Source organism: Orbicella faveolata, unplaced genomic scaffold (genome assembly GCF_042242905.1).
Source record: "Orbicella faveolata isolate gen_17 unplaced genomic scaffold, um_ofav_v1 contig_4, whole genome shotgun sequence".
Lineage (NCBI taxonomy): Eukaryota > Metazoa > Cnidaria > Anthozoa > Scleractinia > Merulinidae > Orbicella > Orbicella faveolata.
In genome coordinates this window covers 8,789,717-8,815,320 of record NW_028301569.1, presented here as the reverse complement: position 1 = coordinate 8,815,320, position 25,604 = coordinate 8,789,717, and the positions used below count along the sequence as shown (strand labels likewise).

General features: G+C 36.3%; 2 protein-coding genes and 1 long non-coding RNA gene across 6 annotated transcripts in view; 2 read left to right on the top strand and 1 right to left on the bottom strand.

Moving 5' to 3' along the window:
• The window catches only part of LOC110048073 (uncharacterized), a 249,869-nt gene that overhangs the window by 18,851 nt on the left and 205,414 nt on the right, over positions 1 to 25,604 (top strand). For 2 of the 4 annotated variants that reach the window (XR_016203138.1, XR_016203137.1), the window contains one exon: positions 785 to 2,278. The exons of the other annotated variants lie outside the window; for them this stretch is intronic. This is a non-coding gene — a long non-coding RNA (uncharacterized LOC110048073). Of the gene's footprint in view, positions 1 to 784; positions 2,279 to 25,604 lie in introns of those variants that run through there. 4 annotated transcript variants of the gene reach the window in all.
• LOC149101340 (uncharacterized) overlaps positions 1 to 25,604 on the top strand; it is a 119,555-nt gene that overhangs the window by 78,689 nt on the left and 15,262 nt on the right. The gene's annotated exons all lie outside the window — the stretch shown is intronic.
• Positions 13,335 to 19,592, bottom strand: LOC149101341 (protein SEC13 homolog). The gene is made up of 6 exons (XM_089276401.1): positions 19,554 to 19,592; positions 18,717 to 18,790; positions 18,494 to 18,614; positions 17,911 to 17,970; positions 17,709 to 17,795; positions 13,335 to 16,435 (listed from the first exon to the last, which is right to left on the bottom strand). The coding sequence occupies exons 1-6, from the start codon at positions 19,590 to 19,592 to the stop codon at positions 16,352 to 16,354; spliced, it is 465 nt and encodes a 154-aa protein (XP_089132527.1). The 3' UTR covers positions 13,335 to 16,351.

The following is a 25,604-nucleotide window of genomic DNA, read 5'->3' as shown; positions in this document are numbered from 1 at the left end:
TGGCAAATATCAGCTGAACTGTGTAATTCATGAGACAGTTAGAACTATATATTTTCTAATTTTCTTTTTCACATTAGAGCTGAAATTTGTTGGAATATCTTCAAATATTTGGGGCATACCTCAATTCCCTTTGAAATGTTGTGTCGTCACCAGATACCCGGTAGTTTGTTTTACTAGGTTGGCCAAGCCAAAGTAAATTGAGAGAGTACATTTATTGCAAACATTGTAGACACAAAAGGGAAGCTTTTCAGTGGAAATTGCTGTCTAGGCTGGTTAATGTTCAGCTGGGTAACTGTTTAAATAACAACAATAACAACAACAACAACAACAGCAAAGTTACTGAATCAAATGGCGTTGTTAATTAATATTACAACTAGCGCTTCTACTGTTGGCTTCGAAGCCTGTGCTTTCGTCTATTAGCCAGTCATCAAATTCAACTTTAGTCCTCTCTGAGCAACGAAAATTAAGAATTTCAGGGGGGCGGATATACCCAGGCTATAGGCATAGTTACTACAAATAATGTAATTGTTGAGGTTTTCTGATCCATTTGCTTACAAAAGTGATTGGAATCCAATTTCTCCTTACAAAATCCGTATATTGTCAAGCAAACAGGTGATGAGAGTAAAGAAAACCATCAATACGGGAATTCTGTAGCTAATGTATATGGGATAGGATGAAGAAGGCTTCACTTAGTTGCAAAGAAAGCGAAAATACATTATACAATATACAATATACAAAGCTTCAGTGTAAAAATCAAACATTTAATTTTTCTTTCTTTTTCCAGGATTTCTCAGTGACCAGACAATTGAGGGAAGATAAAGGCAAAGACAAGACACTGGAGGCAATTTAAGAAGACAGGACACTACAGACAAGACCTAACTCATAAGGGACAAAAGTAAGACAGATTGAGAGATTTTTTCAAGCGGAAAAAATAGGACCTGTAAGATAGGATTTTTTTCGTGGACTAAACATCAGGATCGGAGTTTTCAGCTCACAATTAAACAAAACACGAAAACTTTCTATGAAAAAGGACCGGCCCAAAAATGATGTACAGTTACGTTTTGTAGGGCATGTTTCGTTAGCTTTGCTTTACAAAGTTCGATGCAGTTTTATTCTTTTGCCTTTGCTCACAATGCGAGAGCTTGGTGGATTGTGTGACTGACGCGTACGTGACTCTTGAGCATCGGTGGTGTTGCGTTACACTATTTGCCGATTAGAATATGTTAATAAGGCCTTGTGCGGGAATTTCGATACACGGCATTGCAACAGGAGATTTAACTGTTAATTTAACAAATAGATTGTAAAGTGCCTTTTTGATATTTTGTTGGCTTGTTTAGATAAACAGCAAGGCAGCAGGGTACCAAACGAAACTTTATTTTCTTTATTTTTTTAAGTTAGCAGTTAAAATACGGCAACATTTCCTGAATTTGAATAATTCCCGTGCAAAACTTTATTAACATATTCTCAACGGTCGTTAGTGTAGCGCAACACCACCGTTGTTCAATAGTCACGTACGTTTCTTTCATATGATTCACCGAGTTCTCGTATTGTGAGCTTCGAAATTCTTTGATTTTCCTCGAGAAGAAAATTTTTATAGCTAGTTTTCGTGGTTAGAATCACATTTTTTTTTCTAGTTTTTTTTCACAGACCAATTTCAGAGTGGATTATTCAAATTGTCTTAAGCAAAAACAATTATAAAAGTTTTCTTGAACCATAATTTTGGAAAAAAAATTGGTTGCTAAGTTTCTGTCGACATATTTCAAGCGTGTCTCGTCGAGTTAGCTTTGTACAAACTCAGTTTCTCTTGTTTATTAAAAAATTGAAAAATTGTCTTGACTGCCTAAATTTACTCTAAGGGTAACCCTTGTCAAATTTTTTTAATTTTCCCGCCAAAAAACTTAGAAAAATACGGGCGCCTATAATACGCATGCGCCAACATTTTTAAAAATTGCTTCTTGTTAACATCTGTTTAAAAATTTTTAATTTTCCCCCCAAAAGACTTAGAAAAAATACGGGCGCCAATAATACGCATGCGCCAACTTTTTTAAAAAAAAATTCCTTGTTAAATATTTTTATTTTTCCCGCCAAAAGACTTAGAAAAATACGGCGCCTAAAATACGCATGCGCCAATTTTTTTTTCAAAAATGTATTTTAACTCTAAATTATTGCTTAACTTAATAGTCATTAAATGCAATCTTGTATTCAGGTGTCCTTATTTCCGTTGTAATCTTTATTATATCTAAATAAAATATTTCAAACAGTAAAGTACTCACAACAAGTGTTTCATTTGAATTGTTTTATTCATCTTTAATTTTCTACTTACAATAGTTAATTAGTTAAGTGAAATTCAATTAAATTAATTACAAAGGTGTCACCAAAAAAATTGCCCTATATATACTAAGACTTTTGGCGGGAAAATTGGAAAAAATTTGCACAGCGTTTCCCCTGAGCACTTTTTTGACAAAAATTTTAAAGGGGTACCCCCTTGAATTTTTCCCGCCAAAAAATTTTTGACATATACCATCTTGAACACAAAGTAACGGAAAATTTGTTTGTGTTCAAGATGGTATATTCTATGATGACATCTTGTTAAATAGTCAGCCGTAAGACGACGAGCAGCTAGAAACCTATTTACAGAAATAAGAAGAGCAAGTTAAAAATTTGTACAACAGCAAAGTTTCTGCACAACATCGAGAGGGTGAAAACATTTCCAAATCGATATATTTAAGAAAGCTTCTATAGTCGGGTAAATTGAGCCCCAACTATATAAACTCTCTTAACTATAGCGATTCCAAAACGTCGTCACCTTCGTAATGTTGTGTAGAAACGTTGCAGTTGTACAAATTTTATCTTGCTCTTCCCGTTTCTGTAAATAGGTTTCTAGCAGCCCGTCATTCACAGCTTAACTATCTAACGTGATATCATCATGCAATATATTTCAAGAAGATAGCAAAAGCAAGCCAGGAATCCGATTACTCCAACGAGCCTTAAAAAACCGCGAAAACTTCAATCTAGTCCTAGAATTTTAAATTTTTAGAACTTCCGTAATTTTTAGCCGAGATGAAAAACCAATACCCGACAAATAATAGGCCAATTTAAGAGAAACTGTTCATGGCTTGCTTCGTTATCTTCTAGAAATAACTTCCAGCGAGGTGTTAAAGGTTAATGTCTGGTTATCAAGCTTTAAAATGTAGCTATATATCCTATGGCTTCTAGTGTAAAACTTTGTCATTTGCGAACGAAAGCAAAATCATTTTACATGAATCAGTTTTCAATTTTCTTGTAGCAAACGATAACGATAAAATTTTAGAGCAATCAGACAACTGGAATCAGGTTTTGAAAATCGAAGCTGAAATAGTGAATACTCTTAGTGAAAAAGCAATGACATTTTAGATGTATCAGAAAATTGAAACTGCAGTTTTGAAAAGAAATAGAGTAATAGCGACTGTTTGGAAAATTTTTGTCCGTAGCAAACGATAGCGCAAAAATTTTGGAGCAATCAAACAATTGGAGCTACGTTCGTGATGATAAATTATTAGTGAATACAAACGATAACGATAATATTTTCAAAGAATCAGACAATTGGAACCAAGTTTAGAAAATCAAAGATAAAATAGTGAAAATGTCTGTCAGTTGCGAACGAAAGCAACATTTTAGAACGATCAGGCAATTAAATCGGACCTGCATTTTTTCTCTAGAACATTCCAACAATTGAAGCTACATTTCAAAAAAGTAATAGATCTGACGGTAATGAAAGCAAAAAAAAATTGGAAATTCAGACAATTAGACCTAAATTTTTCGAAAAGCGATAGTTGAAAGAGTTGCTTGAAACCAGACATAATTCATTACAGCCTCGCTGGAAGTTAAACAAGAGGATATATCTGGTTTCTGGTTGATCTTTATACGCTTAGTCCCCTCCCGAAGAAACAATTTAAACCGACCGGTTTCCGTACGGAAATGTATATAGCAGCATCTGCCGATAAATCAAGTGACTTTCTTGATACCAAGATCAATCCACAAACCCAAAATCCTCTTCTAAAATTATTTATTCAAGGTGGCTCTGCATGTCACTACGCATTAAACGTCGAAAGAAGTATTCACTCATTTTACCGCAAGTGTATAAAAAGCAGAGGAAAAAAACTAAAAAAACCCGCCGAGTGAAATAAGGAAAAAAGCGTTCAATAATAGGTGATCATGTCAACAAATGCTTACAATATTTAGAAATTAACTTGAAAGAAGTTGCCACGAAACTCAGATTTACTAACGAATAAGTTGACGTAGGAAGAAACGATATAACTTGTTTGATAGTTATACTGAGCAAATTTAGTGAGCTTCAAGCTACAGCATTTTCAAATGAATTGGATCATTAATCAGTAAATTTTTAGCAAGGAAGTTGCCCTTTCAACACTTACAATTCACATAAATTAATAGCAACGTGTTTCTTTTGTAGAAGCTCTGTGACCTTTTTGGGAGAAAAAGGGAAACTAAATATGTTCAAGCGAATTGGACTACAAAGCGAAGAATCGACCTTGAAAGAGACTTTTTAATTTCTTGGCTGAAATGCTAAGATTTGAGAAGTAGAAGTAATTCATCGATAACTTCAAGAGTTTGAATAAGCTTCCAAAATGAAACAATTTTTATTGAACAGTCACGTGATATTGTTTTTGAGCAAGGGCATTGCCCTCCAACAGGCAATTCACATCATAGATTGAAACTAAGCCTTCCTAAAACCTTGGAGAACACGACAAATCAAAACTCAGCATTGAATTGTTTGCTCAATTTTTGTCACAACACAGTTTTTGGATTGACATGATCACGTAACTTATAGTTATTAAAGTCCAATTGCTATCGCCGTTTGATTTCAACATGTAGTGCCACCTTAAAATATTCTACAAAGGTTATCGCCTAGTGACATGTTTTCAAACTTAGGAGAGTTGAACGATCGCAAAACAATTCTGAATTTTGCAAGAAAAAAAAATCAAAAACACTCAAATCTGACAAAATAATGTAGTAAAACATGCAAATACCGACCGATAAGATTTAATTTAATCAAACTGATGATCGCTCGATCCAAGAAATAAAACTCCCCACAATTTGAAAACATGTAACAGATGATAACTCGAAAGCGGTTGAAACGTTTCCGGCAAAAATGGCAGAAATAATTAACTAAACTTTACTACCAAATTGAAATTTTTTTCTGCGCCCGAATGTCACTCGAATGCAAATATTTCAGTCGAGAAAAACAATTAAAACGTTAAACGATCAAAATGATTCTAGACTAAGAGGTTTTGACCTCTAATACAACATTTTTAGTTGCAAGACTGCCATTAATTATCGGAAAGATTTCACTTTAGCCAAATTCTAAAGAGCTATTCTCAACTTTGTCTTCATCCTCCCTGTTTGAATCCTTTTGATCTCCTCCTGTCTTGCTGACAAACCCTGAGAATAGAAGAGATAAAAATTGAGTACGGAACAAACCCCAGTGTGGAAACTGAAAAGAGTAAACGAGAAATAAAATAATTCACAGTGAACTGTTAAACACGAGTGCGCGTTGACAAGTACAAGACAAATTTTGACAAAGAAACGCCACTTTCGAAAGGAAAGCCAAACTCTCATAAAAATACCTGCTACTAACTTAAACGTCTTGTATGGTTCCTGAACTAGCTTCTAACGTATGTTTTACTCCGTTACTAAAGCATTGAGGTTGTTCTGAAGCTCGAGACGAAACGTAAACCGAGTCCGTCGAGCGCACGGGGCAGGACTTCGAGCCGGTATTTTCGGTAGAAATGTTACTTGCGAAGGTAGAATGCAAATAAATTGGTACTAACCAATGACAGAAATGGGTGTCAAACGACTGTCCTTCCCCAAACGTGGCCGCATTTCTTCTTCAAAGTAAGAGTTTGCTTCTCGTGTAGAAGGGAACTGTACACATCTCACTCCGACGGCAACCATCTCAAAATGGCAAACAAGCACCTTAGGTCAGCGATAGTCATCATGAATATGCAAAATAAAATTAGACCAATCAGCTAACAGGCACGTCACGAATTCTAAAGACAACACCCTTTCCACACTTTACTCTGAGAAAGTTTTGCATTTTCTTTGTTTATATAGAGCTCACATGAAATAAACACAACACGTCATTTTAAAATATTATCTACTTTTTTTGCATTTTTTTATCAATTTCAATCCCTCTCCTTCATTTTTAAAATGCATTCGGCAGTGTTTGAGCTAATAAAGAGCGGCTTAAATGAAAAAAAAAAAAATGGCAAGACGGGTATAATTTACGGTGACTCAGGGTTGATGTCTTTTTTGAAAAGATCTTTTCACACCTAACTTGGATAAAACGGAAAAAAAAGAACATTGTAGCAAAAAGATCAATGGACTACAACACAACACAAATATGAAAAATAAAAATAAAATAATAATAATAATAATAATAATGAAATAATGAAACAAGCCGAATGTGGGGCATGAGAACGGAAACGATACCAGTTATCATTGGAGCACTTGGAGCTATCAAAAAGGGACTAGAAACTTATCGAAATTTCGAGAGCAGGAAACTAGGCAAGATTTTCCTCCAAAACGACGATTAAAGTTCATAAATTCAGCAAGGTTATTTTTTGTAGTTCACTGATGCTTATTTGGCCGGGAATTCTTCCAAGATGAGTTTCTAGTCCCTTTTTGATAGCTCCAAGTGCTCCAATGATAACTGGTATCGTTTCCGTTCTCATGCCCCACATTCGGCTTGTTTCATTATTTCATTATTATTATTATTATTATTATTATTATTATTATTATTTTATTTTTATTATTAAAAAAAATTATTATTATTATTATTATTATTACTATTATTAGAAGGAAAGCCTTTTGTGACTTTCAGAACATTGATATTGACGTTGAAACCCAGGAGGGAGCCATTATGTAAACACTGTTGAAATAGGTTTTAATAGTTTATTTCCTTTATTTACTTTTACCTTCTAATATACCGATATTGACATTGAAACCCAGGAGGGAGCCATTATGTAAACACTGTTGAAATAGGTTTTAATAGTATATTTCTTTTACTTACTTTTACCTTGTATATACCAATTTGTATGGAATATGTTAATTAATGTTATGATGATGATAGTAGTATTAGTATTAGTATTAGTTGTAGTAACCATGATATCATGAGATATATGATATGACGATGATGATAATAAATTATGATTATTATGAAAAAAAAAATTATTAATAATACCGAAAACTTAAGGAACAACAGAATTTCTGAATTTTTTACCAGATACATGTAAGATTCAAGTTTGTATGGAAATGCGCTCAATAAAGTTTGTTTTATAATTTTAATTAAAAAAAAATATTATTATTATCGTCCTCACATTCGGCTTGTTTCATTATTTCATTATTATTATTATTATTTTTTAAATAATAAAAATAAAATAATAATAATATAATAATGAAACAAGCCGAATGTGAGGACGATAATAATAATAGGAATAATAATAATAATAATTTTCTTTTAATAATAAAAATAATAATAATAATAATAGTAATAATAATAATAAAAATAATAATAATAACGAAAAAACGGAGTCCTCCTGCGGGGGCTGAACGCCATGCCCTTCCAACAGAAGTTCTGAAATGTAACCACTGGGCTACAGGGGGACTCCTTGAATTGGGTAGCAAATTTGACGAAACTTATATGCACATAAAAAGTAGTTTTTATCGACAGCCTCATCTTGCTTTGGAAAATGTTGTATAAAAAAAATTAAAGACCTTGCCTAATTTATGTAGTTTTTTTGAAACCATTATTAAGTCTTTCCCAAATTAAAAAAAAAAGACCTCCCAATTAAGATCAACTCTTTTGCATATCTTTGCTTTTTGGATACGAGCTAATAAAGAGAGGTTAATTTAAAAAAATACGTGGCAAGATGGAAATATTCTACGTCAGACAGGTTTGATTTGTCGTTCTTTCTTAAAATGTCTTTTCATCCTTGACTCGGTTGAAAGAAAAAAAAAAGATTGCACGAAAAAAAAAAATGGAGTCCAACAAAAATCTGAAAAAGGAGTCCCCCTATGGGGGCTGACACCATGTCCTTCCGAACCGAAGCTCGGAAATGTAACCACTTGGCTACAGGGGGACTCCTTGAATTGGATAGCAAATTTAACGGTACCTATATGTACATGAAATAAAGTTTTTATTGATAGCCTTATCCTGCTTTGGAAAATGTGCTTCGAAAAAAAATTAAAGACCTTGCATTAGTGATAGGTTTTTATTAAAGTCCATTACTAAATCTTTCCCCAACAAAAAAAAAATTACCTCCCAATTAAGATCCATACGTTTGCAGCACTATGCCTATTGGATATGAAAAATGACATGGTAAAATGGATGTATTTTAAGGTCAGAAAGACTTTGATGTCCTTTCTTAAAAGGTCTTTAATTTTCTCACCAAACACGGGTAAAACGGAAAAAAAGGAGACTGTACGAAAGAGATCAATGGACTCCAACACAAGCATGACAACAACAACAAAAAAAAGCAAAACAAACAAAACGGATCCCCTTGCAGGAACAGAAAGCCATGCCCTTTCGAACCGAAGCTCAGAAATGTAGCCATTGGGCTACAGGGAGACTCCTTGAATTGAGTAGCAAATTTAACGGTACCTATATGTAAATGAAATGTAGCTTTTATTGACAGCCTCATCTTGCTTTGGAAAATGAAGGACCTTGCTTTAGTTATAGGTTTTTATTGAAGTTCATTATTAATTATCTTCCTTTAGAAAATGTGCTTTGAAAAAAAAGAAATAAAGACCTTGCATTAGTGATAGGTTTTTATTGAACTACATTTTAAAATCTGTGACAAATAAGAAAAAGACTAAGACCACCTGGCGAAAAACAGTTGAGAGAGAGAGGAACAGCGCAAGATGGCGTACATGGGATGAGGCAAGAGCTGCTGCAGCCAACAGAGAAAATTGGAGGCATTCTGTGGAGGCCTTATTTGCCAGGAGGCACAAAGAAGCTAGGTAACAGGTAAGGTAAAATAAGAAAAAAACCTTCCAATTAGGATCCATACTTTTGTAGGTCTTTGCCTATTGGATACAAGCTAATAAAGAGAGGTTAAATAAAAAAAAAAAAGACGTGGGAAGATAGAAACATTCTACGTCAGACAGGTTTGATTTGTTGTTCTCTCTTAAAATGTCTTTTCATCTCTAACTCGGTTGAAAGAAAAAAAAAAGATTGCACAAAAAAAAATGGAGTCCAACAAAAATCTGAAAAAAGGAGTCCCCCTATGGGGGCTGACACCATGTCCTTCCGAACCGAAGCTCGGAAATGTAACCACTGGGCTACAGGGGGACTCCTTGAATTGAGTAGCAAATTTAACGGTACCTATATATACATGAAATGAAGTTTTCATTGATAGCCTTATCTTGCTTTGGAAAATGTGCTTCGAAAAAATATAAAGACCTTGCATTAGTGATAGGTTTTTGAAGTACATTTATAAATCTGTATATATATTTATAAATCTCATAATATTGTATTAAAGTACATTTATAAATCTTCCCCAAATAAGAAAAAGACCTCCCAATTAGGATCCATACTTTTGCAGGTCTTTGCCTATTGGATACAAGCTAATAAAAAGCGGCTTGAATGAGAAAATACATGGCAAGATGGATATATTTTACGGTCAGAAAGTTTTTAATGTCCTTTCTTAAAAGGTCTTTCCACACCTAACTTGGTTGAAACTGAAAAAAAAAAAAAATATTGTACGAAAAATATCAATGGACTCCAACACAAACATAATAAAAAAAAAAAAAAAGAAGTTCCCCTGCGGACTCTGAACGCCATGCTCTTCCGAACCGAAGCTCGGAAATGAAACCACTGGACTACAGGAGGACTCCTTGAATTGAATGACAAAGTTAACGGTACCTATATGCGCATAAACTGTAGTTTTTATTGACAGCCTCATCTTGCTTTGAAAAATGTGCTAAGACAAAAAAGAAAGACCTTGCATTAGTGATAGGTTTCTATTGAAGTCCATTATTAAATCTTTCCCAAATAAATAAAAAAAATGACCTCCCAATTACGACCAGCACTTTGGTAAGTCTTTGCCGATCGGAAGCGAGCTAATAAAGAGCGGCTTAAATGAAAAAAGACAACGCAAGATGGGTATATTGTACGGTCATCCAAGTTTGATGTCCTTTCTTAGTCTTTCACTTCTAACTTGGTTCAAATGAAAAAAAAAAGAAAAAAAAAAGACCGTACGAAAAAAATAAATGGAGTTTACCTCAAAAATGAAAAAAACAAAAACGGAGTTCCCCTGCGGGGGCTGAACGCCATGCCCTTCCGATCCGAAGCTCGGAAATGTAACCACTGTGCTACAGGGGGACTCCTTGAATTGCGTAGCAAATTTAACGGTACCTATATGCACATGAAATGTAGGTTTTGTTGACCGCTTCCACTTGGTTTGAAAAATGTGCTATGAAAAAAATGAAAGCCCTTGCATTAGTTATTGGTTTTTATTGGTCCATTATTAAATCTTTGCCAAATAAAAGAAGTGATCTCCCAATTAAGACCAGTCCTTTTGCAGTTCTTTGCCTATTGGATGCAAGCTAATAAAGAGCGACTTAAATGAAAAAAGAAATGGCAAGATGGGTATATTTTACGGTCAGACAGGTTTGATATCCTTTCTTAAAAGATCTTTTCACTCCTAACTTGGTTCAAAAGTAAAACAAAGAAAATTGTACAAAAAAAAATGGAGTCCAACACAAAAATAAAAACGGAGTCCCCCTGCCGGGGCTGAACGCCATGCCCTTCCAAAACGAAGCTCGCAAATGTAACCACTGGGCTACAGGGAACTCTTTGAAATGGGTAACAAATTTCACGGTAGCTATATGCACATGACGTGTACTTTTTACTGACGGCCTCATCTTGCTTTGGAAAATGTGCTATGAAAAAAATGAACGACCTTGCTTAAGTTATATAGTTTTTTTGAAACCATCATTAAATCTTTCCCCAATTAAGAGAAATAACCTCCCAATTAAGATCCACACTTTTGCAGGTCTTTGCCTATTAGATATAAGTTAAAAAAGAGAGGTTAAATGAAAAAAGACATGGTAACTTTGCAAGATGGGTTTATTTTACGTTCAGCCATGTTTAATTTTTTTGCTTAAAAGGTCTTCACCCCTAACTTGGTTGAAATGGAAAAAAAAAGAAGATTTACGTAAAAAGATAGGTAGACTTCCCCGAAACATGCAAAACAAAAACGGAGTCACCCTACGGATCTGAACGACACGCCCTTCCGAAAAAAGACGTCGCAAGATTGATATATTTTACCGTGAGCCAGATTTGATATCCTTTCTTAAAAGGTCGTTTTACTCTTAACTTGGTTGAAAATGGGGAAAAAAGATTGTACGAAGACAAGATGATTGGAGTTCAACACAAAAATGAAAAAAACGGAGTCCTCCTGCGGGAGCTGAGCGTCATGCCCTTCCGAACCGAAGCTCGGAAACGTAGCCACTGGGCTACAGGGGTCTCCTTGAATTGGGTAGTAAATTCAACGGTACCTATATGCAGATGAAATGTAGATTTTATTGACAGCCTCATCTTGCTTTGGAAAGTGTGCGATAACTTAAGTATAGTCTTTCATTTTTTTCGTAGCACATTTTCCAAAGCAAGTTGAGGCTGTCAATAAAAACTACATTTTATGTGCATATAGGTACCGTTAAATTTGCTACCCAATTCAAGGAGTCTCCCTGTAGCCCAGTGGTTACATTTCCGAGCTTCGGTTCGGAAGGGCATGGCGTTCAGCCCCTGCAGGGGGACTCCGGTTTTTTTTTTTTCATATTTGTGTTGGACTCCATTTATCTTTTTTCGCACAACCGTTTTTTTTTTTTTTTTCGTTTGAACCAAGTTAGGAGTGAAAGGACCTTTTAAGAAAGGACATGAAACCTGGGTGACCGTAAAATATACCCATCTTGCCATGTCTTTTTCATTTAAACTCTCTTTATTAGGTTGTATCCAATAGGCGAAGACCTGCAAAAGTTCGGAACTTAAATAGCGGCTTAAATGTAAAAAGACATGACTACCACTAGATGAGCATTTTCGTGGACAACGTACAAATCTGTTATTTACTAACATTTTTTTTATCACACGATTCCCTCATCGTCATAACATACCTAAATGGCACGACAAATAGTTTTGTGCCACACTAAAAAGATTTAAAACACAGGTTTTTTAATTAGCCTCGTATCTTTATAAAGTTTGTATGTTAAGTCCATTGCTCACTGTTATGTTCGCGAAGATTCGTATTCAATTTGCTCTCTTTTATACAAAGTCATCTCTGCTTTCTTAAACTTTTCACCCATCAGTTACTGGCTCAAATAAAAGGAGGCTTAAGAAGACCAAAGGGATTGTGAATCTACTTAATTGTCACGGAGAAGCTGACGAGCAAACGAATCAGGGCACCAACCTGGCGAATGAAACTACAATGCTGCCGATGAACTTAATAAGGAACCCACCGGGGACCCGTTGGGAATGGGGGGGGGGGGGGAGGGGACACGTCAGAAGGGAACGTGCAGCGAACCTGGTGTGTAAGAAAGAACGTAAGGGTAGCAGAAATGACAGCGTTTTCACGGAGAAGTTAGTAGAAGTTACGAAATCATGGCGACAACGGCAACAGGAACGTCATTGAACAAAAAAATAATGAGCAGTACAATGGCTGTGCACGTGCGTTATAATTCTTGGTACATTTCTTTGCCGTCCTCTGCAAAACAACAACTTGAAATGACCAAATTTTGCGTTGCCTAGGGAACATGAACCTTTTAAAATTTTATTTCAAATTTATCGCTGTGTTCCGGATTTAGTTTTGCGATAGTTTGACAGTGATAAACAAAGTAAATGACTTTAGAGTATCGCGCGATTCCTAAGTAAACTATAAATTCATATTTTAATCGACGTTGTCCTCCGCGTCGCCGTCGAGGTTTCGTAAACTCCCTGGGATCGAGGTTCCGTTCTCTCGTGCATTTCCGAGTGCATTTCGCGCGTGTATCTCTCGCGCGTTCCCTTGTGTTACCCGTAGTTTCCCCCATGTTTTCCCTCTTCGTTCCCGATGCATTTGCAGTTGGATCCGTTATGATTTGGCTGGTTTATTACACCGTGTGTTCCCTGTGCGTTCCCGCAGTCAGTTCTTTAGCATCAACCCTCAATAAGTGCTCCCCTTTGCACAAAGATTATTTTTCTAACATAAACACCGTACAATGTTCTTGTTTTGACAACCTGCAATCTTAGCCAACATTCCTTGGGACACTTGAGTCACCCTTAAAATAACTCTTATACGAAGTTAAGGTTAGAATTCTTTATTTCTAGCAATAGGGCAAACTTTGGTAAATAATCTACAAGAAACAAAGTAATCAGTATATGGAATGCAATTCCAGAGGAAGTTAAGCATTCTGCTTCTAGGAATGTATTGAAAAGAAAAAGAAAAAAATTCTCATTAGCACAGTGGTATATCTGTATCTTTGATATCAACTGTTATTAGATTAAATGTATCTTAGTGGCCTGATATCCACTTCTCCCCATACATTTAGTAAATACTTGGTAGAAATCTGTACATTTTCTAAACTTTGTAATGATTTATGCTTTTTGTGGTTTAGTTTGCATTTAAGGTGGCTCAAAACAGTTTCCAACACTTTTTGATAACACAGATTTTGATAGGTCGTTGTAAACACTCTTTATCACTTGATGTTACAATCATGGTATCAAAAAACTGTCCAATCGTTGGTTAATACGGTGTTATCATGCTCGTGACCCAATAGGTTACCATAGCAACAGTATGACCTCCTGAAAACACCCTTAATTACAGCTTTAGGGGCTTATACTTCAAAAACGGCACGGTGAAATTTATTTGTATTATCAATGTTTGATAAGCATGATAAGACGCAACTTTTGGCAAAGTTTAAAAAAAATTCTGTAGGTAGGGTTCAGAGCTACCTTGCATTTTCGAAAATTTATGGAAAGGCCTTTTCAGCTGATTTAAACACAATCTGAAAATTATTTATATTAAACAATTATTCGCCGAAAGCGAAGTGAACGTTGGTGATTGTAATCCATCAAATATTTTCGCTAGCGCGCGTTTAGTTTAAACTCGTCACTTGGCTGAATATTCCCCAGCTAAAACTGGAGAATATCCGGGTGATATCCCCAATTTTCAAAACCGCACATGTTGCGAAAAATATTTGAATGATAATAAATACAATAGCCTCCATTTGGCACGAAAAAATATATATCTTATTAGATGTTTTGGTTGTGTAGTATCGCTGTATATTTTTACGAGTTGTGCCGTGTTTGACGAGCCCGTAGGGCGAGTCAAAATACAAAGGTGTAAAAATATACAGCGATACTACACACCAAAACATCTAATAGGATATTTATTATCCAACTGCTGTAGCCAATAAATTAATCAGTGAAAGAGGGTGAGTATGACAGTTTTGCGTGTGCGCGTCGACCAGTCCGGGAAACAGGTTTGCTACTGTACAAATAACTGTACAATATCGCTATATATTTGTACTGTTATTTGGACGGTATTCGCTGCAGTTGGATAATAAGCTAGGATATTTGTCCTCGGGCATTATCTGTTCCGAGAATCGACCAGTTTTCCGAGAGCGTGTGAGCTTCGAGGAATAGATAATGGTCAAGGACAAATATCCGAGCATATTTTGAGCCAAATGGAGGCTATTGTGTTTATTATCCTTCAAGTATATTTCGCAACACACGCGGTTTTGAAAATTGGGGAATATCACTCGCGTGCGAGCGAAACCATTTGATGGATTATAAGAGATAATATTTCATATCCAACAAGCGAGAGTGGAATAATTGTTTAATTAATTAATTAATTAATTAATTAATAAAAACGCCCCTAAATATAGAAAACTTAACTAAAATAAAAATGTAAACGCCCGAAAACATTTCGCGCACGGTTACCATATTTGTAGAGCATGGTATAATTGCTCATGTATATGATGGCTAAGCCAATGAAAACTCTCGAATTGCATTATCCAGTGAACCAGTTTTTAATAATAACTATAAGACCTCGCTTCTGATATCACAAGTGCGATGTGACAAGCATTAGGGGTTTTTATAGACTACGAGTAGTCCCTCTTTCGCTTAGTCTGTCGAGCAAGACCGTAAATAAAATAATAGCCGCGCTTTCGCGTTTTTCTCGGCCCCAGGATTTCGCGCGGCCATTTTTTTCTCGCGGTTTTCTTTCGCGTTACGCACGACGGACTAAGCGAAAGAGGGACTACTTGTAGTCTAGGGTTTCTACGCCTTCCTTAGATCTGAAATAAGGGCTCAGTTCTTTTGTTCTCAAAGAAGATCTGGAAATCTAAATTACCTATTGTACCCTGAAAGAGATTGAGGTTCAAAAGGAGTGATTTTATGCATAATTCAAAGCGAGGACAGTGCTTCTGTAAAATATGACAGAACATTTTCTTCTCAAGTTATGATTTTAAATCTCGGAACGTACTACAGCAACAGACAAGTGAAAGATGTCGCTGAAAACAACGGCTGAAAGTAAGTTGAAAGCTCCGGCGAGACTAAAACCTGTGATGTAACAGCAATCTTTGATTCTTCATCTCAGGGTAAATGAAAGTGCACTAAGATAGAGAAACAGTAGAGGCAATAAAAGATGGCTAAGGTTTGGAAAGATTACGACAAACAAACAATCAGATTCAGATTCAATGTTTGAAGCTGCACTATTCGTACCACTTATGTTTAAACAAAAACTATTAAAGATAGCTTGGACATAGAAGAAACCCACTGCTCCAGGGTAACTTTCATTGTGAAGGTTTTCTGCTTTTTGATAGCGTCACAAACCTCCTTCAACACAAAGCCTTCATTATGTTTTAGTTATGAGAACTTCTTCAAGTCAATAAACCTCAGTTTGCAATGTGTGATTGGTTTATTCACAACAAAATAATTTTGAACCATTCTTAAATGCTAATGTAGATTAGTCAACTTAAAATGATTGGACAGAGGTCTTTCACAGGTATATTTTTTCAGTTCCATTTTAACTATGCATGTAGCAGTAACATCAACAGTTGATCTACATTTACATAATTTTACAAACTTTGACGAAACATGGAGTCTCCAGGATAAAGACCGATGTAAAAGTGCTTTGTAAAATTGCTCTTCATACAAATCCCACACCAGCAAATCTCTTCCACTCTTGCTATTTAACAAACTCCACCACTGTCTGTGTAGCATACGACAGATGTATCTTGCATCATGTACATTTTCGTTCTAGATATTTAAAAAATGTTATTTGTCTATATAAGGCTATGTGACATCACTGTGGCATCATTGAGGCTCCTGACCTTGACCTTTGTACACATCACTAACACAAACCCACTGTCCTTCCAGCGACTCCTTCCATAAGCTCACCTGCAGGAAAAAACAAAGTCCTGTTTAGCTTTCATTGATTCTCAGTTTCCCATGTGATCAGCTACAACTAAGCAACTTCACAGAATGAAGTTGCCTTGCTGCTTTATTTTCAAACAGAAGCTGTTACCCCACTGATGACACCATAAAATTTTGAAAACAATCCTCTTTAGACAGTGGTGTCTTAAAGGTTTGGTTTAAATAATTATTTCATCGTTGACATGTTCTAGAAGGCACGATCACAGCAGGAAAGACATGATGGTTACAAATAGAAAAGTGACTGTGTAAACTCAAATTAATATCCACTTTCTTTTGTAGCAACATGGGTGTCGACAATACCATCTCCCTTGGATGGCATCCCTTATAAATTTGGATTGTTGTGCAATGCTACTCTCTACTGGTACTGTGTGACAATGCATGTGCATTCTCCTTTACATCAATTGTTTGCAATGTCACAAAACATTCCTCTAGAGTGATGCCAGGGCAGGAAAAAAACCAGCTCTGATTGTAAGTAAATTTTGCTCTTGGACAAGTGACAATGGAAGTTTGGTGGTCTGTTGGGCAAGTGAAATTAGCCTCCACCTTCTTCCACATTTACCCCCGCTTCTGGACAGTGACACAAAGACTGAGCAACTACTGGCACTGTAATACCAGTAGTTACCCTGTACCTGACACAACATTTGTACCACTGTCCAGTATCTTTCACCTAGTTGAGTACCTGTAAGCCCATTGTGTTGTAGTCTAACACTGATTATAGACAGTACCCAGTAAATGTACATAATTAATAAGGCATGAACATTACACGACTATTGGGCAAGTAGTATTTAAATGGATGCAGCTGAAAACTAAAATGTACTGGCCTACTGTGCAACTGGATTTCAATTTTTTTTTTTTTTCCTGTCCTGGATGCATCCCTGATTTGGAATGTCACGCAACACTCCCCTGTAATGACGTACTTCACCATTCTCCTTAGAATGACAACACATAAAATGTGGCTGTGACAGAGACTGCTGTTAATTTGTTGACGCTCATGCACTGGGAGTATTCCATACTGTCAATACCCCCAGGAAAGTTCTCGGGCTTAAGCCTGTTAAGGTGCATAAAGGTGCAGTAGCGCCTTTTGTTAAGAAATTGTTCTAGCTAAGCAAAAGGTGTTAATAATCAACATCTTAAGTACTGCATCTGCATATGTCAGCTTATAATAATATTATTAGGATTATGTGCCAGAGAAAACCAGCCTTGGGGCTACATTGCAGACTTCTGAACTTCTGATTACCTTGTTGTCTCCACCAGATACAGCTAGAATGTTTCCAGTGACTGACCAACTCACATGCCACACAACATCACCAAACTTTTTTATAACCTGCAGATGTATTACAACAACGCTTGGTTACCTCCACAAAAAGGGATTAAACAAGAATTGTAATCTCCAGAGATCATTAAAGTGCTTCTCAGAAACACATTTTTGTTTTAATTACCTTTGAAGTCCATGATCCTCCTCCAACTTCATTTTTTGTCCAGATTACTACACGACAATCCTGCACAAAAATGTATATATAAATAAACAATTTGGAAATGTCATTAAAAAAAAGCAACAAATAGCAGGAATCTTATGATGATGCTCAGCATTAAAAGTAATAAATTCCCTATACCAGTGCCAACCAGACAAGTGAACATGTTAGAACACTGGAATTATAAAGATACAATGAACTTTTTCACTTTGTCGTTTAACAATTTCAAGAGCAGTTAACCAAATTTTGAAAGTAATTGGCAATTGCTTTGTTTTTGCGTAAATAATGCTCTGTGATTGATTATAGAGTTCCACCCCCTACTGAACCAGTCAGATGCAATTAATGAAAACAAATTGCCCCTTGGTCGTGCGCAATTTTTTCCCTGTTTAGTGTTTATGATGTGTTAACTTGCTTTGAGTTGTCATTCATTGATTGTGATGCTTAGTATGTTTGGTAGATGTGATTAACCATTGTTGTTGGTTTTGTTTGGATTTACGACAAAAGTTATTGAGAACTCCTCTATCTATTACCTAACTCACGACTGCATTACCTGAGAGCAGGTTGCTATGGTGCTGACAGGAAGACCAACATTAGGGGCCCAGGCAACATCCCTAACCCAGTCGCTGTGTGCTTCTAGTTCCTCTTCCTCCACCCACTGTCCATCAACCTCTCTTTAAATATTACACAAACAAAATGGATTAGCACAGTGGACACTCACTTAAAGACGATCAAAAGTCACACTGATCAGAAAAGTGATACTAATTGTGACTTACTTCCATACTTTTACCAAGTTATCACATCCTCCAGTGACGAATCTTTTGACTAAAACACCTGACTTTGATCCAGGCTAAAAACCATCAACAAACAACAACTGTTATTAATAATTTCAGTAGAGCCTACACTAATATATTCTTTGTTAAGAATGTACACAAGCCAGGTAAAAAGGTCGACAATTTGTGTGTAATATGGTGCAGAATGACATAATTATTATGTCAACCATTGAGAACTACAACAACAGCTGTTGTTTAGGTTAGAGAATTTTTCAGTCAGGACATGTTTTCACTGTCAATCAAAATCATACAATAGCAGCAATGCCTTGAATACTGAGGTGTGGTATTGAGAGTAAGCGTTTAAAACTAATTACAAAAAAGAAGCTGCACGTAGCTTGAGCTAGGGGAGTCTTTACAGCTACATGGAACTGTTATGTTTGTAAGCGGTAGGTTTGATTAAGAACAATTTTGTGCGGCAGGAATGTCTTAAGCATATAACATTCAAGCAAAAGTCTTGCTGTGTAGATCAGCACTAGCACATTAGTGTTCAGAGGTACAAGTTGTATGATTGCTGCAAAGGATAAATAATATGGCAGACTGACAAAATAGTGTTGCACACTTTGGGTGTACATGTATAGACACCTGTGACATGGAAACTAAATAAGAGTACATGGACAGCAATCCTCTACTCTATCAGGGCTAGAAAAAAACTTGAATTCCAGCTTGCCCTTCAGACAAGCAGCTCTCAAATTTTGCTTGCCCTGGGCAAGTCTTAGTTTACCTGTCTGTTACTTAGTTGGCAGACAACTTGTCTTAGCCCTTGTGAGAATGAGACGTTACTTGCCTGGTAGGAAAATCTGCTTGTCCCACATATACCATCTTGAACACAAAGTAACGGAAAATTTTCTTTCCATTTGGGTATTTTTTTTTTAATATTTTGAATCCAGTGAACATTTGCTTGTGTTCAAGATGGTATATTCTATGATGACATCTTGTTAAATAGTCAGCCGTAAGACAACGAGCAGCTAGAAACCTATTTACAGAAATAAGAAGAGCAAGTTAAAAATTTGTACAACAGCAAAGTTTCTGCACAACATCGAGAGGGTGAAAACATTCCCAAATCGTTATATTTAAGAAAGCTTATAAAGCCGGGTAAATTGAGCCCCAACTATATAAACTCTCTTAACTAGAGCGATTTCAAAATATCGCCACCTTCTCAATGTTGTAGAAACGTTGCAGTTGTACAAATTTTATCTTGCTCTTCCCGTTTCTGTAAATAGGTTTCTAGCTGCCCGTCATCCACAGCTTAACTATTTAACGTGATATCATTACGCAATATATTTCAAGAAGATAGCAAAAGCAAGCCAGGAATCCGATTACTCCAACGAACATTAAAAAACCGCGAAAAATTCAATCTAGTCCTAGAATTTTAAAACTTTTAGAACTTCCGCAACTTTTAGCCGAGATGAAAAACCAATACCCGACAAGTAATAGGCCAATTTAAGAGAAACTGTTCATGGCTTGCTTCGTTATCTTCTAGAAATTACTCCCAGCGAGGTGTTAAAGGTTAATGTCTGGTTATCAAGCTTTAAAATGTATCTATATATCCTATGGCTTCTGTTGTAAAACTTTGTCATTTGCGAACGAAAGCAAAATCACTTTAGATGAATGAGAAAGTTGAAAAGCAATATAGCAAGTGTTTTGAAAAATTTTCTTCGTAGCAAACGGTAGCGATAAAAATTTAAGAACAATCAGACAATTGGAACCACGTTTTAAAAATCAAAGTTGAAATAGTGAATACTGTTAGTAAAAATGTTTTTCAGTTGCAGACGAAAGCCGCAACGTCATTTTTAGAACAATAAACCTAGTTTGGAAAAGCAATAGAGGTGCGGTTTTGAAAATTTTTGTCCGTAGCAAACGATAGCGTTAAAGTTTTAGAACAATCAGACAATTAGAGCTACGTTCGTGACAAAAGATGTAATAGTGAATACAAATGATAGCCACAAAATCAGAAACAGTCAACTGAAACCAGGTTTTGAAAATCAAAGATGAAATAGTAAATACTTTTAGTGAAAATGTCTGTTAGTTGCGGACGAAAGCAATAACATTTTAGATGGAAATTGAAACTGCAGTTTTGAAAAGCAATAGAGCAATAGAGAGTGTTTGGAAAATTTTTGTCCGTAGCAAACGATAGCGCAAAAATTTTAGAACAATCAGAAAATTGGAGCTTCGTTCATGATGATAAATTGGTAGTGAACGCAAACGATAACGATAAAATTTTCAAAGAATCAGACAATTGGAACCAAGTTTAGAATTTCAAAGATGAAATAGTGAAAATGTCTGTCAGTTGCGAACGAAAGCAACACTTTAAAACAATCAGGCAATTAAATCGAAGGTGTATGTTTTCTTTAGAATATTCTGACAATTGAAGCTACATTTCAAAAAAGTAATAGATCTGACAGTAATGAAAACAAAAAAAATTGGAAATTCAGACAATTAGACCTAATTTTTTCGAAAAGCGATAACGGAAAGAGTTGCTTGATACCAGACATAATTCATTACAGCCTCGCTGGAAGTTAAACAAGAGGATATATTTGGTTTAATTTCTGGTTGATCTTTATACGCCTAGTTCCCTTCCGAAGAAACAATTTAAACCGACCGGTTTCCGTACGGGAATGTATATAACAACATCTGCCGATAAATTAAGTACTTTCTTGATACGAAGATCAATGCGGAAACCAAATATCCTCTTCTAAAATTATTTATTTAAGGTGGCTCTGCATGTCAATACACAAACGTTGAAAGAAATGTCCACGCATTTTACTGTAAGTGCAAAAAAAACCGAGAAAAAAAAAACTAAAAAAGCACGCCAAGTGAAATAAAAAAAAGCGCTCAATAATAAATGATCATGTCAACAAATGCTTAAAATATTTAGAAATTAACTTGAAAGAAGTTGCCACGAAACTCAGATTTACTAACGAATCGCTAACGACTCCTGCAATAAGTTGAATCAATATAACTTGTTTGGTAATTACACTGAGCAAATTTAGTGAGCTTCAAGCTACAGCATTTTCAAATGAATTGGATCATTAATAAATTTTGAGCAAGGAAATTGCTCTTTCAACATTTACAATTCACATAAATTAATAGCAATGGTTTCTTTTGTAGAAGCTCTGTGACCTTTTTGGGAGAAAAATGAAAATCTTAATATGTTCAAGTGAATTCGCCTGCAAAGCGAAGAATCGATCTTGAATCGAAAGAGACCTTTTGATTTCTTGTCTGAAAAGCTAAGATTTGACAATTAGAATTCTTCGATAACTTAAAGCGTTTGAATAAGCTTCCAAAATGAAGCAATTTTTATTGAATGGTCATGTGATATTGTTTTTGAGCAAGGGCATTGCCCTCCAACAAGCAATTGCCATCCTAAGTTGAAACTAGGCCTTCGTAAAACTTCAGCGCTTAATGCGATTTTGGAGAACACGACAAATCAAAACTCAGCATTTAATTGTTTGCCCAAGTTTTATGACAAAAGAATTTGTTATGATTGACATGATCACAGTAGCTATCACGGTTTGATTTCAACATGCAGTGCCACCTTAAAATACTCTACAAAGGTTATCGCTTGGCGACAGGTTTTCAAACTTAGGGGAGTTGAGCGATTGTTAAACAATTTGGAATTTTGCAAGAAAAAAAATCAAAAACACTCCAATCTGACAAAATAAATGTAGTAGAACATGCAAATATCGACCGATAAAATTTAGTTTAATCAAACTGATGATCGCTCGATCCAAGAAATAAAACTCCCCACAATTTGAAAACATGTAACAGATGATAACTCGAAAGCGGTTGAAACCTTTCCGGCAAAAATGGCAGAAATAATTAATCAAACTTCACCACCAAATAGAAATTTTTTTCCGCGCCCGAATATCACTCGAAAGCAAATATTTCAGTCGAGAAAAAAAAATTAAAACGTTAAACGATCAAAATGATTCTAAGACTAAGAAGTTTTGACCTCTAATACAACATTTTTAGTTGCAAGACTGCCGTTACTTATCGGAAAGATTTCAATTTAACCAAATTCTAAAATGCTATTCTCAACTTTGTCTTCATCCTCCCTGCTTGAATCCTTTTGATCTCCTCCTGTCTTGCTGACAAGCCCTGAAAACAGAATAGATAAAAATTGAGTAAGGAACAAACCCAAATGTGGAAACTGAAAAGAGTAAACGAAATAAAATTATTCACAGTGAGCTGTTGAACGCGAGTGCGCGTTGACCTGAGTACAAGACAAATTTTGACAAAGAAACGCCACTTTCATAAGGAAAGCCAAACTCTCGTAAAAATAACTGCTACTAACTTAAGCGTCTTGTGTGGTTCCTGAACTAGCTTCTAACGTACGTTTTACTACGTTAGTAAAGTAATGAGGTTGTTGTGAAGTTCGACACGAAACGTAAACCGAGTCCGTCGAGCGCACGTGGCAGGACTTGGAGCCGGTATTTTTGGTTGAAACATTACTTGCGAAGGTAGAATGCAAATAAATTGGTACCAACCATTGACAAAAATGGGTGTCAACCGACTGTCCTTCCCCAAACATGGCCGCCATTTCTTCTTCAAAGTAAGAGTGTGTTTCTCATGTAGAAGGGAACTGTACACATCTCACTCCGACGGCAAACATCTCAAAATGTCAAACAAGCACCTCAGGTCAGCAATAGCCATGAATATGCAAAATAAAATTAGACCAATCAGCTAACAGGCACGTCACAAATTCTAAAGACAACACCCTTTGCACTCTTTACTCTGAGAAAGTTTGCAGCGTTTGTAACCTAATAAAGAGCGACTTAAATGCAAAAAAAAATGGCAAGATGGGTACAGTTTACGGTGACCCAGGTTTGATGTCCTTTCTTAAAAGATCTTTTTACACCTAACTTGGTTGAAACGGAAAAAAAGAAGATTGTATAAAAAAGAAAAATGGAATCCAACACACAAAAAAAACAAACAAATAAAGAAAAAGAAACTGAGTCCCCCTACAGGAGCTGAACGCCATGCCCTTCCGAACCGAAGTTCGGAAATGTAACCACTGGGCTACAGGGAGACTCCTTAAATAACAAATTTAACGGACTCCAACACGAACATGAAAAAAAAGAACACGGAGTCCCCATACGGCGACTAAACGCCATGCCCTTCCGAATAGAAGCTCGGAAATATAACCACTGGGCTACAGAGGGACTCCTTAAATTGGGTGATAAATTTGACGGTACCTATATGCGCATGAAATGTAGTTTTTAGTGAGAGCCTCATCTTGCTTTGGAAAATGTGCTATGAAGAAAAAAATTAAAGACCCTGCATTAGTTTTTATTGAAGTCCATTTTTAAATCTGTCCCAAATAAGAAAATGACCTCCCAATTAGGATCCATACTTTTGCAGGTCTATGCCTATTGGATACAAGGTAATAACGAGCGGCTTAAATGAAAAAAATACATAGCAAGATGGATACATTTTACGGTCAGAAGGTGTTTAATGCCCTTTCTTAAAAGGTCTTTCCACACCTAACTTGGTAGAAACGGAAAAAAAAGAATATTGTACGAAAACTATCAATGGACTCCAACACAAACAAGAAAAAAAAAACGGCGTTTACCTGCAGAGGCTGAACGCCATGCCCTTCCGACCGACGCTCGGAAATGTAACCACTGGGCTACAGGGGGACTCCTTGAATTAGGTAGCAAATTTATCGGCACCTATATCCACATGAAATGTAGTTTTTGTTGACAGCCTCATCTTGCTTTGGGAAATATGCAATGAAAAAATAAAAGACCTTGTCTCAGTTATAGAGTCTTTTTAAAATCTTTCCCAAGCAGAAAAAAAAAAAAACATTTCCATCAAAAGCCGTTATTTTATAGTTCTTCGCCTACTGGATACAAATTAATAAAGACAGTAATAAAGTGTATTATCGTTTGTCTCACGATGTAGTCACTAGAGATGTAGATCGCGACGTTTCGACTGCTTACTGCGAGTCTTCTTCGGGCGATAAGGTCGACTGATTGCACGGTATCATTTATATCACAAAGGTCGGCTGTGATTGGTGCATTTCGATCCTCCTATTGTTCCATTGTTCCGGCGAGTAGCTGTTCCCTACGGTGATCCGCTGTTGTACCGTTCTCCTGTTGTTGTGTTTCTTGATCGTGGGTATCCATGCTTCAGGAATTTCAATTCCACTATCCCTGTTGATGTTGTTAGGGTGAAGTCTTATGTGAATAGCTTCCTAGACCCTACGTGTGTAGCAGTGAGGATCTCGATCAATAAACTTGACCTCATTCCAGATAGGATAGTGGCCGGTCTCGTGGGTGTGTTCAGAAACGGCGGAGGTCTGGGTACGGGCGAGTCGTATATCCCTGTCGTGTTCTTTGATCCTCTCCTGCATAGATCTCCCTGTTTCCCCGATGTAGACTTTGCCGCACTCACAGGGAATCCTGTAGACAACACCATCTTGTTTAGCCGGGTTGATGGTGTCCTTTGGTCGCACTAAGTGTGACCGAAGTGTCGTGTCGGACTTAAAGACGGTGCGAATACCCTGAATTCCTGAAGCATGGATACCCACGATCAAGAAACACAACAACAGCAGAACGGTACAACAGCGGACCACTGAGGGAACAGCTACTCGCCGGAACAATGGAACAATAGGAGGATCGAAATGCACCAATCACAGCCGACCTTTGTGATATAAATGATACCGTGCAATCAGTCGACCTTATCGCCCGAAGAAGACTCGCAGTAAGCAGTCGAAACGTCGCGATCTACATCTCTAGTGACTACATCGTGAGACAAACGATAATACACTTTATTATTGCATCTACCACGATGAAGAACAACAACCTTTTCCTCGACATTAATAAAGAC

Bases quoted from the DNA above. Each gene is read 5' to 3' on its own strand.
- LOC149101341 (XM_089276401.1), bottom strand. From the start codon at position 19,592: ATGGTATATGTGGGACAAGCAGATTTTCCTACCAGGCAA. The intron at 17,971-18,493 runs GTAATGCAGTCG...ATTTTTGTGCAG, and splicing joins CCATAGCAACCTGCTCTCAG to GATTGTCGTGTAGTAATCTG. The intron at 16,436-17,708 runs GTAATCAGAAGT...TTTTTCCTGCAG, and splicing joins TATCTGGTGGAGACAACAAG to GTGAGCTTATGGAAGGAGTC.